Below are 15,199 nucleotides of genomic sequence, written 5' to 3'. Positions count from 1 at the left end.
AATTAGTATTTCATAAAAATGCACCATTACATAAGTTAATATAATTCAACAATACTTAAAATCTAACTAATACATAAATTAAATTATAAAATAAACTAGTTCGTAGTGCGAAATGTGGGCGGAAGGTTCCAAATATACTCAACAAGATCATTGGTTAATTGGTCGTGCACAATCATATCTCTAATCTTTCATTTAAAATAACGTCTTGTTCCCGTCCTATATTCGGTATATGCTCTGGACGATTCTCCATCGGTTTGGTAATGAAATCTTCCTCCCAAACACTTAACGCAAATCCTTGATCTTCTGAAATCATATTATGTAATATGATACAACAATCCATAACTCTTCTCACCTTGTTTACCGACATAGTGCGTGCCGCTAACCTTAATTAATGAAATCGACCTTGAAGAACCCCAAATGCCCTCTCAACATCCTTTCGGGCACTAGCTTGAAACTGCGTAAACTTAATCCTTGGGTCATCTGTCGGCGCCGCATAACCTTTGACTAGGGTAGCTCAGTCAGGATATGTACCATCAGCGAGGTAATAGCCTTTTGTGTAATGATTACCATTTACCTCAAATGGTGCGGGTGGAGTTGTTCCGTTTTTTAGTTTATAAAAAACCGGTGATTGATTCAAAACAGTTATATCATTGTTGGAACCCGCCATCTCAAAAAAATGCATGCCAAATCCACAAGTCATACGCAACAACTGCTTCTAGCATAATGGTGGGTTTCTTGTGATCACCCCTGAGCGTATTGTCCCTTCAAAGCAACTGGACAATTCTTCCACTCCGATGCATACAATCAATACTCCCGAGCATACCCTTAAAACCATGTTTCTCTTCATGTTTACTATATAATCGTTCAACATCGTATGCATTGTGAGATCTCATGTAACGTTCTTTGTTTAAATGAATAATACATTTACAAAGTTGTCTAAACAAATTATTGAGGTTTGCTCACTCATTTCTAAATATCCATCAAACATATCGGCGACGGTTCCATACGCCAACTGGCGTAGAGTCGAAGTCATTTTTTGCAATATTGTAAAAGTCGGACTATAGCATTAAAACATTCCATAAAATAGGTAAAATAGGGAATTTCATGACTATCGTAATCAGAAATAGCTCGAGAAATTCGGAGAAATAACTGAATATGCATACGAAAACACCTTTTAAATTTATGTTGCGGAAACACATGAGCCTCACTAAAATAATCATTCCATGAGTTTTCTGCGGCTTTCTCTCGATCTCTAGGAATATAAATTCGGGATCCTGGAACACGCTCGGATGATTCGACTTCGGCATCTTCACCTTCTAATTCTTGAATTAGTGCAACAATACGCTCTTCTTCCGAATCGGATTCGGAATTAAGTAAATACGATGTCATTTAATTATATAAATAATTTGAATGAAAGTGTTAAAATGAGAGAAAATAGAGAGTTTTATGTGTTAAAAATAATGGAGTTTGATGGGTTTATATAGAAAAAAATATAAGTAATTAAAAAAAAACCAACAAATTGAAAAATATTCGTTGTCTAACGGCTATAAAATTCGACCTATAAGAAACATCCACAGAGCCTGATGTTTTTTTTTCCCGTGAGATTCTCGAATGACGCTCCGGGGGCGTGAGAACTAACGCCGCGTTAGAAGCGTCAGAGGGCGTCAGTGGACCTGACGGGACCCCTATCACATTGAGTTGAAAATGGTGTTATAGTTTAGTCGTTAGACACAAAAATAAGGATGATAAAATTACAACGAAATTCCAACATTGTCCTTGATATTACCACCTTTTATAAACCAGGGTTAAACTCACCCTTGAGTTTTATATAACCCAACCTCACTCCCCTAACATTTGACTACAAATCCACTCTCTCTGACCCTCTCACTGAATTCTCACTCAAACACACCCACACAACATGACTAATTAATTCACCTATTTTCTGTTTCTATACTTCAAACAAAAAACGCAAACACAAAAACATGTCCGAATCGCCGGAAATAACAAAAACAATGCCGGCGCCGGCAGAGAAGAAAAAAGAACAAACTCTACCTTTTTACAAACTATTTTCATTTGCAGACAAATTGGATTACGTTTTAATGATTCTTGGTACCATTGGTGCCATCATTCACGGTTCTTCCATGCCCTTTTTCTTTCTTTTGTTTGGTCAAATGGTCAATGGCTTTGGTAAAAACCAAACTGATTTAAACACCATGACTCATGAAGTATCTAAGGTCATATATAATTTCCTTATTAGTATTTTTTTTATTTAATTATTTATTTATTACTACTACATTTTAATTTTCATCTTCAAATCTCAATTTCGTATGCCTTATTTAAGTTACTAGAAAACTTTCAGATTTAAATTTAAATTTATGCATGCAGTATGCTTTGTATTTTGTGTACCTTGGATTGGTCGTGTGCGTATCGTCGTATGCAGGTGAGAAGCTAAACTCGACTAGCTTATATTATTATATTATTTATTTATATTTAATTTAAAAATGTTTATTTTATTATTAGAGCCAGTTCATTAAGGATGAGGTGCACGTGGGTTACTTGTTATCCATGGTCCCTTTCGTCACGAACTGGTCAAACTTATTTTGGAAGTAGCAAATTTTACTACTAAAACAAAATATACTCCGTATATTTTTATTATGTTTCTGTCACATCTTCTTATTTTATACTCCGTATCAATCAATTCATAAAAAAAGTTTGTTACTAGTGTTATACGGAGTAATGGAAATAAAATATAAAATAAGTTAATTAATTATAAATAATTATTGAGAATGAATAGAGATTGGATGTTGGATGTATACGGGAGAAAGGCAAGTGAGTGCGTTGAGGAAAAGATATTTGGAAGCAGTTTTGAAACAGGATGTCGGATTTTACGATACCGATGCCAGAACCGGCGATATTGTTTTTAGCGTTTCAACCGATACCCTTCTTGTTCAAGACGCTATTAGCGAGAAGGTAATTTATTATTATTATTATTGTATTAATTTTTTAGTTAGTACCTAATTAATTTGAGCTAACATTCCTTCTGGTTGTAAACGAACTACTCTCCGTTAGTTCAGTTATTGTATGTGAAAACAGTGGCATGAAGATAGATGATATATTTAAAAAAAAAATGAAATGGAGAAAAATCTCATTATTTCTGATTGGTCTATGGTCCATGTGGGGTTCAAAAAATTAACCGGGTTTCACTTTATTTTGAGCAAATTAGCATGCTTAGATAAACCTGTGCCTGACATCAATTTTGTTTACGTATACAAGAAGACTGTCTTTCTTTGGAGCAAAGCATTTTAGGAATTTATGATATGATTGTTCTGGTGCATGTTAGCATACTTACTTTAACCTGCACCGTCATTACCAACATTGATCTCATTTGATTTGTTTGTTAATTGTTAATGTCAATTAATGAATGTACATGTTTCATAAACACCGTCATTACTGATACTTTTGTTCATTAGGTGGGAAACTTTATACATTATCTTTCGACGTTTTTAGCTGGATTAGTGGTTGGTTTCGTGTCCGCATGGAAGCTAGCTCTTCTAAGCGTTGCAGTGATTCCTGGGATCGCGTTTGCAGGTGGCTTGTATGCATATACTCTAACAGGTCTCACTTCAAAGAGTCGCGAATCGTATGCCAATGCTGGCATAATCGCCGAACAGGTCATCTTAATTCTTGTTTGTAGCCTCAATTTATTATTATCTGTAACAAGTTGAATTTTTTTTTAAAGGCAAATACACACACGCAACACGATTGTTTACACAAATATATACATTATGTTCAACCCCATGACCTCACGGTCAGAGGGACACAAAAATACTACTAGGCCAATGGACCTTTGGTAATGTAACAACTTTACTTATTTTAATAAAAGATTTTTTTAAACGTTATCTTAGAGGTGTCGTTAACTTGATAACTTGCATAAAAGTATTCCACATAAAGGCTATTTTAATATATTTTTTTAATAAAATAATTAGTCACTATACTTTATTTGCTACAATGACTTTAAAGTAATTTCAAAGGTTCTGTGATCATATAGTATATAACATGCGGTACTGTGATAAAAAAGTTACACTGTGCCTTGTATATATATGTTGCTTTACTATTACCCCCTTTTAACTTTTTTCACCCTGTTTCCTTAGTGTGGTATTAATCTACATGCTTAGACTTATATTGTTGGTACTTATTATAAGCTATGAACAATGGTTTAAAAAGGTTATTATGATGTATTATTATTAGGCAATTGCACAAGTAAGAACAGTTTACTCGTATGTCGGTGAGACAAAGGCGTTGGATTCATATTCTGATGCAATACAGCACACCCTTAAGCTCGGCTACAAGGCCGGGATGGCAAAGGGTTTGGGATTGGGTTGTACGTACGGAATCGCATGCATGTCGTGGGCCCTTGTGTTCTGGTACGCCGGTGTATTTATAAGAAACGGTCAAACGGATGGTGGAAAAGCGTTTACAGCAATTTTCTCTGCTATTGTTGGTGGCATGTAAGATTTTTACTATAAATATGTTAAAATGATTATTCCACCACACACATGCATTATATAATTGTACCGTAAAACTCCTTAATGCATATTCATGGTGGATTTATCAAAAAGTGTGGTAGAAATATCACCGCCCATTTTTTTTTTATCACACTAGCTGGTTTTGGAAATTTGAATTGAAACAAAGCGTTTGTTACAGGAGTTTGGGTCAGTCTTTTTCGAATCTTGGAGCATTCAGTAAAGGGAAAGCTGCGGGATACAAGTTATTGGAAATTATTAAGCAGAAACCGACAATAGGTCAAGATTCTACAGACGGGAAGTGTTTAACGGAGGTTAATGGCAATATCGAGTTCAAGAATATATCTTTTAGTTACCCTTCAAGGCCTGATGTCCTCATCTTTAGAGACTTCTCAATTTTCTTTCCTGCCGGAAAGACGGTTGCTGTTGTTGGTGGTAGTGGGTCTGGTAAAAGTACTGTTGTATCATTGATCGAAAGGTTTTACGACCCTAATCAAGGTACATTGATATGACATATCAAGTTATCTTTTTAAGTAATTTAGTTGGGTTTTCGGGCTTTTGGGCGTTGCGTATTTGGGTACCTATATGGGTAAACAGATAAATTGTCCCTTTTTTTTAACAAAAAACACACACACCGATTAAATTTTCCATGACGTGACTCGAATTCAGTAGAGGTTGACGAGTTACCTAGATACCGACACTATAAGCCCTTTGGTTAAGTGTCCCCTGTTTGTGCTGCCCGGGGATGGAGATTAACTTTTTACTTAGATTACGTGGTCTATCCAGTTATCCCGTTTACCTATATGGGTAAACGGATAAGTGCTTTAATATAGGCAGTGCAAAACACCCACCTTATATCAGATGCAGATTTAGAAATGATAGTTACTGGTGTCATTCGTTAAAAGATTAAAAAATTTTCTACTAGATGACTTATTTAAAAACTGTCACTCAAAAGTCAGTAGTTAAAACTCCCAAAAAAAATTCTCACTAGATCGCATACTAGATCGCATATGTCAGTGGTAGCACGTGCTACCGGTCAGGACCATATAGGTCCACCCCTGCCTTAAATTTGTTTGGTTTAGCTAATTATCTGAGTTATGCAGGGCAAATATTGATAGACAATGTGGATATTAAGACGTTGCAGCTACGATGGTTACGTGATCAAATTGGTCTCGTTAACCAAGAACCCGCACTTTTTGCCACCACAATTCTCGAAAACATACTTTACGGAAAGCCCGATGCCACTATAGACGAAGTCGAAGCCGCAACGTCTGCTGCAAACGCTCATAGCTTCATTACTTTGCTTCCTAATGGCTACAACACCCAAGTAGGTGAGCGAGGAGTACAACTATCGGGGGGTCAAAAACAAAGGATCGCAATCGCTAGGGCAATGTTAAATAATCCCAAAATCCTTCTCCTTGATGAAGCAACTAGTGCCCTTGATTCGGGTTCCGAAAGCATTGTTCAAGAAGCTTTAGATCGTTTAATGATAGGGAGAACAACAGTTGTTGTTGCTCATCGGTTATCTACCATAAGAAACGTTGATTCGATAAATGTAATTCAACAAGGACAAATTGTGGAAACTGGAACACACGAAGAGCTTATTTCAAAAGGTGGACCCTACGCTTCGTTAATCCGATTCCAAGAAATGGCGGGAAATAGAGATTTCTCGAACCCGTCAACTCACCGCACACGTTCATCACGATTAAGCAATTCATTGTCCACAAAATCTCTTAGCTTAAGATCCGGAAGCTTAAGAAATTTAAGTTATCAGTACAGCACTGGTGCAGATGGTCGTATTGAAATGATTTCGAACGCTGAAACCGATAGAAAAAATCCCGCTCCGAGTGGCTATTTCTTTCGTCTTCTTAAAATGAACGCTCCCGAATGGCCTTATTCGATAATGGGTGCCGTTGGATCCGTTTTATCTGGATTTATCGGGCCCACTTTCGCGATTGTAATGAGCAACATGATTGAAGTCTTTTACTTCGATAACCCTGCTCGAATGGAACGAAAGACCAAAGAGTACGTTTTTATCTACGTTGGAGCCGGTTTGTACGCGGTTGGTGCCTACTTGATCCAACATTACTTCTTTAGTATAATGGGGGAGAACCTAACTACTAGAGTCAGGAGAATGATGCTTTCAGGTAAACTATACTGTAATACAAATTGTGTGTTGAGTTTGCCTTAAAAAAAAATTAAAAGTTAAATACTGTACTACAATCTTTCATATGTGATAATTGATCTTTAATTAAGAAGTTTTATAATATTTGTAGCGATTATGAGGAATGAAGTTGGATGGTTCGACGAAGAGGAGCATAACTCAAGTCTAGTTGCAGCGCGTTTGGCGACAGATGCGGCTGATGTGAAATCGGCTATAGCCGAAAGGATTTCTGTTATATTACAGAACATGACATCACTTCTGACGTCATTTGTAGTTGCATTCATTGCGGAATGGAGGGTCTCACTTTTCATTCTTGCAACTTTCCCTCTTCTTGTTTTAGCCCATTTTGCTCAGGTAAACACTCTCACCAATACCAGTTCTGTTACTGCTTAGTTGGTAAAACAAAGTAATCAATTTATAGTTAAACCAATAGTAACCATGATTAAGATAAGGGTACTGATATTCTCACAAAAGTTTAAATATCCTTAATAACATATATTAGGGTGACTTGAAAAAGGTCAGAAACGGTCACGAATAATCCGGTTAAACCGAATATATTTCAGTAAAATTGCAGATATTATTATGTCTTATGTCCGCAGGCAGACGTTTTTACTGCAGACTTTTTGTTTTTGTGAAGACATAAGTTAAAATAGTGTCTTATTCCGTGTGCAAACTTGCGGACTTAGAAATGTGATTCTAAGTACTCCAGACATAATTAAGTTATTTTGCAGACATAAAAACAAACCGTCTTCAATATTCAGTATACAAACCTTTAGATCACATATTTTTTACAAACGTGATTCGCAAATCTTTAGATAAAAATATCTTAAAAAATAAACAACAGCTAAAAATACTTCCCCTCTTTGAATAGCATGAACATAAAATACATTATCCATTTAATTTTAATTCTTTATTAAATTAAATATTACATTTGAGAACAATGGGAGACAATGGCACATAGAATTGACAACAGTCTAATTGTTTACATAAAAGGATCATCAGTTTTTATAAAACGGAATCTTGATTTTGGGCAGTATTATCTTGATATAAAGCGACAACAACATATATTCAAAGTGGTAATCAAATTTAGTGCTGTGCATGTGCTTGTTTCCTCAATTCGGGTTCATACTTTTCCGAAACTCACACCGGACCATCTGACTCAATCATATAAAATAACAGGACTCCATCCACTTTTGCATTATAGAATTCCAAATTTGACCAATAAGTCAAGAAATATAAAAATGTTGCAAGAGATTCCCTTTTAGCCCATAAACAACAATGTCATTACAAATTTCATATTCACTTGTTTTGTCGTACTATTTCTCGAGTCACTGAAATGACCCCGCTTGTTTTCACCACCACCAACTTCATATTTTCTTCCATATATAAAACGTCATATACAAGTTACCTTGCATTAAAGCCTCATAGTTCTCACTTAGTAAACGGGCAAACAGAAAAGGTTTTTCCCTATATATCCATGTTATCCGTGTACGTGGCCTAACTGGGTTAACCCGTGATTGTTTTCGACAATTTTCTCTGGCCACTCCAACATATGATATGTTTCTAGTTAGGTTTGGACATGCGATCTCTTGAGTCCAACCACTAGACTATATATGTTTGTAATGGTTAAAGGTTTTAATCTGGCTACAACTTGAAAATAAAGTTGTACTTCATTATTTAAACAATTTAAATTCACGAGTAACGTCTATTTTGCAGTCATAAACTACTACGATTAATGAATGCACACATTCGGGCGATGAAAATGTAGGATATATATGTAGAGATACATGCCAAGCCACTTATTGGTTCTTGGCAAACATCATTAATCATTAATCACTTTCTTTCAAAACTAAAACTATAATTCCTCTTAATTACTTCACTAATGATGACAATACTCATAGTTGCTAGTGTTAGCTCAATATTATCTACATAGTAACATTGCCCAAGTACCAAAATTTATATTGATAATTTGTCACGGCAATCGTTTTTGAAGAGTGATCAGTATATTATCAATTTCACTTTGTATTTCATCAAACATGCTGTATTCCACCAGAGTAAATTACAAATATACCCCCAGTTACTTACTGTTCTTAGAGCTGAGCTGGGCTGATATACTTATTAAGAATTACTCTGAATCTTATTTTAGGGGATTTATTAGATAAAAAATGATTAATATTGTAACCCATTTACTAAAAAAAAAAATAGATAAAAAATGATTGTTTTGAAGTAAAAATTAATTATAGTTTACTCACTTGATACCTAAAATTACTACTGTAAAATATGGGAGTGGCAGAGATTCTTCAAGCCCGTGACCGATGCACTCACTATATATTATATTTATTCAATAATAATACTAGCTACCTAAAAAAAATGCAATATTTATTTATACCTTTTATAAAATAGAAACTTGTGTTTTGTCAGAAATAGTTTATTATTTGATATGATGTGATTGCTTATTACTGTTGTACTTATACATTTACATTGGTTTTCAATAGTAGGAAGGGAGGGACTTGTGTAATGTGTTTTTAGAGATTTGATTTACCACATTGGGTTTTTTTACTTGATTGATATCTGTGTTTCTTTTGGCACATACCCATTTACTTCTCTAACACTTCTTGGTCCCAGTTCCCAGACTTAACTTTTAACCTATGACCACTTTTGACTTTACTCCATCTCAAGGTATTTTCATTTTTATTTTTATTTTCAGTCTTCCATAATTCATACTCTTGTTGAAACAACAATATGGGATGTTTTTGTCATTCCAAACTTACCTAATTGTTCATTATTCATTTTTGAGATGTCTCTAAATAATCGTTCACATTTATATTTTATAAATAGATAATAATGAGTTAAAGATTTAGGTAAAGTTGTTTTATACCTAAGACAACAAAGATAGGTAAAAACTTATGATAAAATATAATATAGGATAAAACAGTAAAGTAAATAAAAGTTATATAATCTAATATTCTTAAGTGTGTTTTTTGTACGTGACAATTATATTGTGACCGGTGAGTATTTAATTTCTTTAGAACATAATGAATTTTGTTACAAATGAATTTTTGATTATTCATGATCACATTATACCATAACATTCCCAAAAACCGCCTTAGAATATAATAATTAGATAATCATTTTCATAAGATAATGTTAAATTGATTATCCTGAAATCTAATGTACACACTAAACTCTTGAATTTGTTTTAAAATGCTAAAACTGTTATCTTGGTAGAAATATGATGCATTTTAGTGTATGATGAACAAGATTTTAAAGCTGCAGTCAGCAGTAATATAATATTAAGTTATTGACAATGAATCCTTTTTCTTTTTCAAATTTGCAGCAACTTTCGCTCAAAGGTTTTGCTGGAGACACAGCGAAAGCGCACGCAAAAACTAGCATGATCGCGGGTGAAGGAGTAAGCAACATTCGAACAGTTGCAGCCTTCAACGCACAAGAAAAGATCCTTTCACTATTCTCTGCTGAATTGCGGGTCCCACAGAAACAAAGCCTCCGTCGTAGTCAGTTTTCGGGCATGCTTTTTGGTATTTCCCAACTCGCTCTCTTTGCATCCGAAGCACTAATCCTATGGTACGGTGCACATCTCGTTACCAAAGGCCTTTCGACCTTCTCAAAAGTTATCAAAGTATTTATCGTATTGGTCATAACTGCAAACTCGGTAGCTGAAACCGTTAGTCTTGCTCCCGAGATCATTAGAGGCGGTGAAGCCATCGGGTCGGTATTCGCAATTCTTGATAGATCGACACGAATCGACCCTGATGATCCCGACGCTGATGTGGTTGAAACCATCCGGGGCGAGATTGAGTTACGTCATGTTGACTTTTCATACCCTTCAAGGCCCGATGTAATCGTGTTCAAGGATTTTAGTCTTAGAATAAGGGCGGGCCAAAGTCAAGCGTTAGTTGGAGCTAGTGGGTCAGGTAAAAGTTCCGTTATCGCATTGATTGAAAGATTCTACGACCCGATTGTAGGAAAAGTTATGATCGACGGAAAAGATATTCGACGGTTGAATCTGAAGTCTCTCCGTTTGAAAATCGGGCTAGTACAACAAGAGCCCGCGCTATTCGCTACAACTATAATGGAAAACATCGCGTACGGTAAAGATGGGGCCACAGAAGCCGAAGTTGTCGCCGCAGCAACCGCAGCAAACGTGCATACGTTCGTTAGTGGTTTACCGGAAGGGTATAAAACTCCTGTTGGCGAACGAGGAGTGCAACTATCGGGTGGACAAAAACAAAGAATCGCGATAGCCCGAGCGGTTCTTAAAAACCCAACAATACTATTACTAGACGAAGCAACAAGTGCACTAGACGCTGAATCGGAGTGTGTGCTTCAAGAGGCGCTAGAAAGACTAATGAGGGGTCGAACAACGGTCCTAGTGGCTCATCAGTTATCAACAATCCGAGGAGTTGATAGCATCGGTGTGGTTCAAGATGGTCGAATTGTGGAACAGGGTAGTCATGGTGAGCTTATTAGTCGACCCGAAGGAGCTTATTCTAGGCTCTTGCAACTACAACATCATCATCGTGTGTGATAAATATTGTTTGTTTATGTAGAAAAAGAACGTATAGTATATTGTGCATGTTTTTGGTCACCAATCGTTATGTGATGTATAATGTTAGCTTTTATTTGTTTGATCGATTGGTTCTATATTAACTCAATATTTTGTAATTCAATGCTTGTTTTATTATGTATATATACGTTTATTTTTCCATATTCAATCCCAAACTCTAATACTAAATAATAATAGGTAAACTTAGAAGTTTATTTATTTAGAGTTAAATGGAGTTAGAATGTTTTACTCGGATGTAGGCGGTTTAATTGAAATTTTGATTGCTTCGATTATTTTCTTAATCAGTTTATAAATAGATATAGGGAGTATTTATTAGTAAGATTTAAACAGCAGAATCAAATGATAAAAGGTTGCATGTGGTGATAGTCAGAAAAAAGGATATGTTCATCATCACTCTAATCCCATGTGAGTTGCAACTTGAAAGTGTTGGTATTTTTTGCTTTTTAAACAAAGCTCAAATTATTACTTTTAGAATGCGAGTCTTTATAAATTTCAGCGCATGAAGTTTGCTTTTTTGGGGCACAAGGCCCACAAAAGCAATGGGGGTGTTGATTAAGATCAATGGGTTTAAGGACTTATTTTTCAATAATTTGGAGACATCTCATGTTCTTCATGTCTTCACTCTTCAATAATTCTGCTGTTTGAGATAAAGCAAGATATACAAGTTAAAAATATATGGGAAGTACTGTACTTATTTTATTTTTATTACAACTAGTAGTATATAAATTGATTTGATAGATAAAGCCTTGGCTTGGTTGAAGCCCTATCTTTGGATAGTGGGTTTAACTGTTCCAGAACGAGCTCGAGTTAACAATTATGACTAAACTTGGATGTAATTAAATAACTTGAGAAGTATTCTCTGTATATAGTGTTGGAAAATCGTGTGTACTTTTAAATCATATTAACGCATCGGATAGTTAAAATAATGGTCAATTATTATTTTATAAACCATTTACAAAATTAAATATTCATATATTTAAATTTAAGAAAACATGCACATGATTAACGATCCCAAAGATCCAGTTACACCACTAATAATTGTCAAAATATGTAATTCACAAAGTGAGTTAACGTAACGATATACCTTTCTTGAAGAAACTGATGAACGGAGAGAAACCTACGATCAAAAGTATGACCGTTGAAATGTCCCGTTCTTATTGATTAAAAACGTTCCATATTAATTGATTTCGTTGCGAGGTTTTGACCTCTATATGAGACGTTTATCAAAGACTGCATTCATTTTAAAACAAACCATAACCTTTATTTCATCAATAAAGGTTTAAAAAGCTTTACGTAGATTATCAAATAATGATAATCTAAAATATCCTGTTTACACACGACCATTATATAATGGTTTACAATACAAATATGTTACAACAAAATAAGTTTCTTGAATGCAGTTTTTACACAATATCATACAAGCATGGACTCCAAATCTTGTCCTTATTTAAGTATGCGACAGCGGAAGCTCTTAATAATCACCTGAGAATAAACATGCTTAAAACGTCAACAAAAATGTTGGTGAGTTATAGGTTTAACCTATATATAACAAATCGTAACAATAGACCACAAGATTTCATATTTCAATACACATCCCATACATAGAGATAAAAATCATTCATATGGTGAACACCTGGTAACCGACATTAACAAGATGCATATATAAGAATATCCCCATCATTCCGGGACACCCTTCGGATATGATATAAATTTCGAAGTACTAAAGCATCCGGTACTTTGGATGGGGTTTGTTAGGCCCAATAGATCTATCTTTAGGATTCGCGTCAATTAGGGTGTCTATTCCCTAATTCTTAGATTACCAGACTTAATAAAAAGGGCATATTCGATTTCGATAATTCAACCATAGAATGTAGTTTCACGTACTTGTGTCTATTTTGTAAATCATTTATAAAACCTGCATGTATTCTCATCCCAAATAATATTAGATTTTAAAAGTGGGACTATAACTCACTTTCACAGATTTTTACTTCGTCGGGAAGTAAGACTTGGCCACTGGTTGATTCACGAACCTATAACAATATATACATATATATCAAAGTATGTTCAAAATATATTTACAACACTTTTAATATATTTTGATGTTTTAAGTTTATTAAGTCAGCTGTCCTCGTTAGTAACCTACAACTAGTTGTCCACAGTTAGATGTACAGAAATAAATCGATAAATATTATCTTGAATCAATCCACGACCCAGTGTATACGTATCTCAGTATTGATCACAACTCAAACTATATATATTTTGGAATCAACCTCAACCCTGTATAGCTAACTCCAACATTCACATATAGAGTGTCTATGGTTGTTCCGAAATATATATAGATGTGTCGACATGATAGGTCGAAACATTGTATACGTGTCTATGGTATCTCAAGATTACATAATATACAATACAAGTTGATTAAGTTATGGTTGGAATAGATTTGTTACAAATTTTCACGTAGCTAAAATGAGAAAAATTATCCAATCTTGTTTTACCCATAACTTCTTCATTTTAAATCCGTTTTGAGTGAATCAAATTGCAATGGTTTCATATTGAACTCTATTTTATGAATCTAAACAGAAAAAGTATAGATTTATAGTCGGAAAAATAAGTTACAAGTCGTTTTTGTAAAGGTAGTCATTTCAGTCGAAAGAACGACGTCTAGATGACCATTTTAGAAAACATACTTCCACTTTGAGTTTAACCATAATTTTTGGATATAGTTTCATGTTCATAATAAAAATCATTTTCTCAGAATAACAACTTTTAAATCAAAGTTTATCATAGTTTTTAATTAACTAACCCAAAACAGCCCGCGGTGTTACTACGACGGCGTAAATCCGGTTTTACGGTGTTTTTCGTGTCTCCAGGTTTTAAATCATTAAGTTAGCATATCATATAGATATAGAACATGTGTTTAGTTGATTTTAAAAGTCAAGTTAGAAGGATTAACTTTTGCTTGCGAACAAGTTTAGAATTAACTAAACTATGTTCTAGTGATTACAAGTTTAAACCTTCGAATAAGATAGCTTTATATGTATGAATTGAATGATGTTATGAACATCATTACTACCTTAAGTTCCTTGGATAAACCTACTGGAAAAGTGAAAAATGGATCTAGCTTCAACGGATCCTTGGATGGCTCGAAGTTCTTGAAGAAGAATCATGACACGAAAACAAGTTCAAGTAAGATCATCACTTGAAATAAGATTGTTATAGTTATAGAAATTGAACCAAAGTTTGAATATGATTATTACCTTATATTAGAATGATAACCTACTGTAAGAAACAAAGATTTCTTGAGGTTGGATGATCACCTTACAAGATTGGAAGTGAGCTAGCAAACTTGAAAGTATTCTTGATTTTATGTAACTAGAACTTGTAGAATATATGAAGAACACTTAGAACTTGAAGATAGAACTTGATAGAGATCAATTAGATGAATAAAATTGAAGAATGAAAGTGTTTGTAGGTGTTTTTGGTCGTTGGTGTATGGATTAGATATAAAGGATATGTAATTTTGTTTTCATGTAAATAAGTCATGAATGATTACTCATATTTTTATAATTTTATGAGATATTTCATGCTAGTTGCCAAATGATGGTTCTCACATGTGTTAGGTGACTCACATGGGCTGCTAAGAGCTGATCATTGGAGTGTATATACCAATAGTACATACATCTAAAAGCTGTGTATTGTACGAGTACGAATACGGGTACATACGAGTAGAATTGTTGATGAAACTGAACGAGGATGTAATTGTAAGCATTTTTGTTAAGTAGAAGTATTTTGATAAGTGTATTGAAGTCTTTCAAAAGTGTATAAATACATATTAAAACACTACATGTATATACATTTTAACTGAGTCGTTAAGTCATCGTTAGTCGTTACATGTAAGTGTTGTTTTGAAACCTTTAGGTTAAC

The 15,199-nt window shown here is 34.4% G+C and overlaps 1 protein-coding gene across 1 annotated transcript; it reads left to right on the top strand.

Moving 5' to 3' along the window:
- Positions 1 to 1,894: 1,894 nt before the first annotated feature.
- LOC139865965 (ABC transporter B family member 19-like) lies at positions 1,895 to 11,374 on the top strand. Its single transcript, XM_071854083.1, has 9 exons — positions 1,895 to 2,234; positions 2,386 to 2,440; positions 2,795 to 2,970; positions 3,471 to 3,671; positions 4,249 to 4,508; positions 4,705 to 5,021; positions 5,627 to 6,670; positions 6,800 to 7,041; positions 10,025 to 11,374. Exons 1-9 carry the CDS (start codon positions 1,983 to 1,985, stop codon positions 11,234 to 11,236), a joined length of 3,759 nt encoding a protein of 1,252 aa, XP_071710184.1. The 5' UTR covers positions 1,895 to 1,982; the 3' UTR covers positions 11,237 to 11,374.
- Positions 11,375 to 15,199: the final 3,825 nt, after the last annotated feature.

Source organism: Rutidosis leptorrhynchoides, chromosome 9 (genome assembly GCF_046630445.1).
Source record: "Rutidosis leptorrhynchoides isolate AG116_Rl617_1_P2 chromosome 9, CSIRO_AGI_Rlap_v1, whole genome shotgun sequence".
In the NCBI taxonomy this organism is placed as follows: Eukaryota; Viridiplantae; Streptophyta; class Magnoliopsida; order Asterales; family Asteraceae; genus Rutidosis; species Rutidosis leptorrhynchoides.
The sequence above is the reverse complement of the archived record's forward strand: the minus strand, read 5'-3'. Positions and strand labels throughout refer to the sequence as shown.

Bases quoted from the DNA above. Each gene is read 5' to 3' on its own strand.
- LOC139865965 (XM_071854083.1), top strand. From the start codon at position 1,983: ATGTCCGAATCGCCGGAAATAACAAAAACAATGCCGGCGCCGGCAGAG. The intron at 2,235-2,385 runs GTCATATATAAT...TTATGCATGCAG, and splicing joins TGACTCATGAAGTATCTAAG to TATGCTTTGTATTTTGTGTA. The intron at 5,022-5,626 runs GTACATTGATAT...TGAGTTATGCAG, and splicing joins GTTTTACGACCCTAATCAAG to GGCAAATATTGATAGACAAT.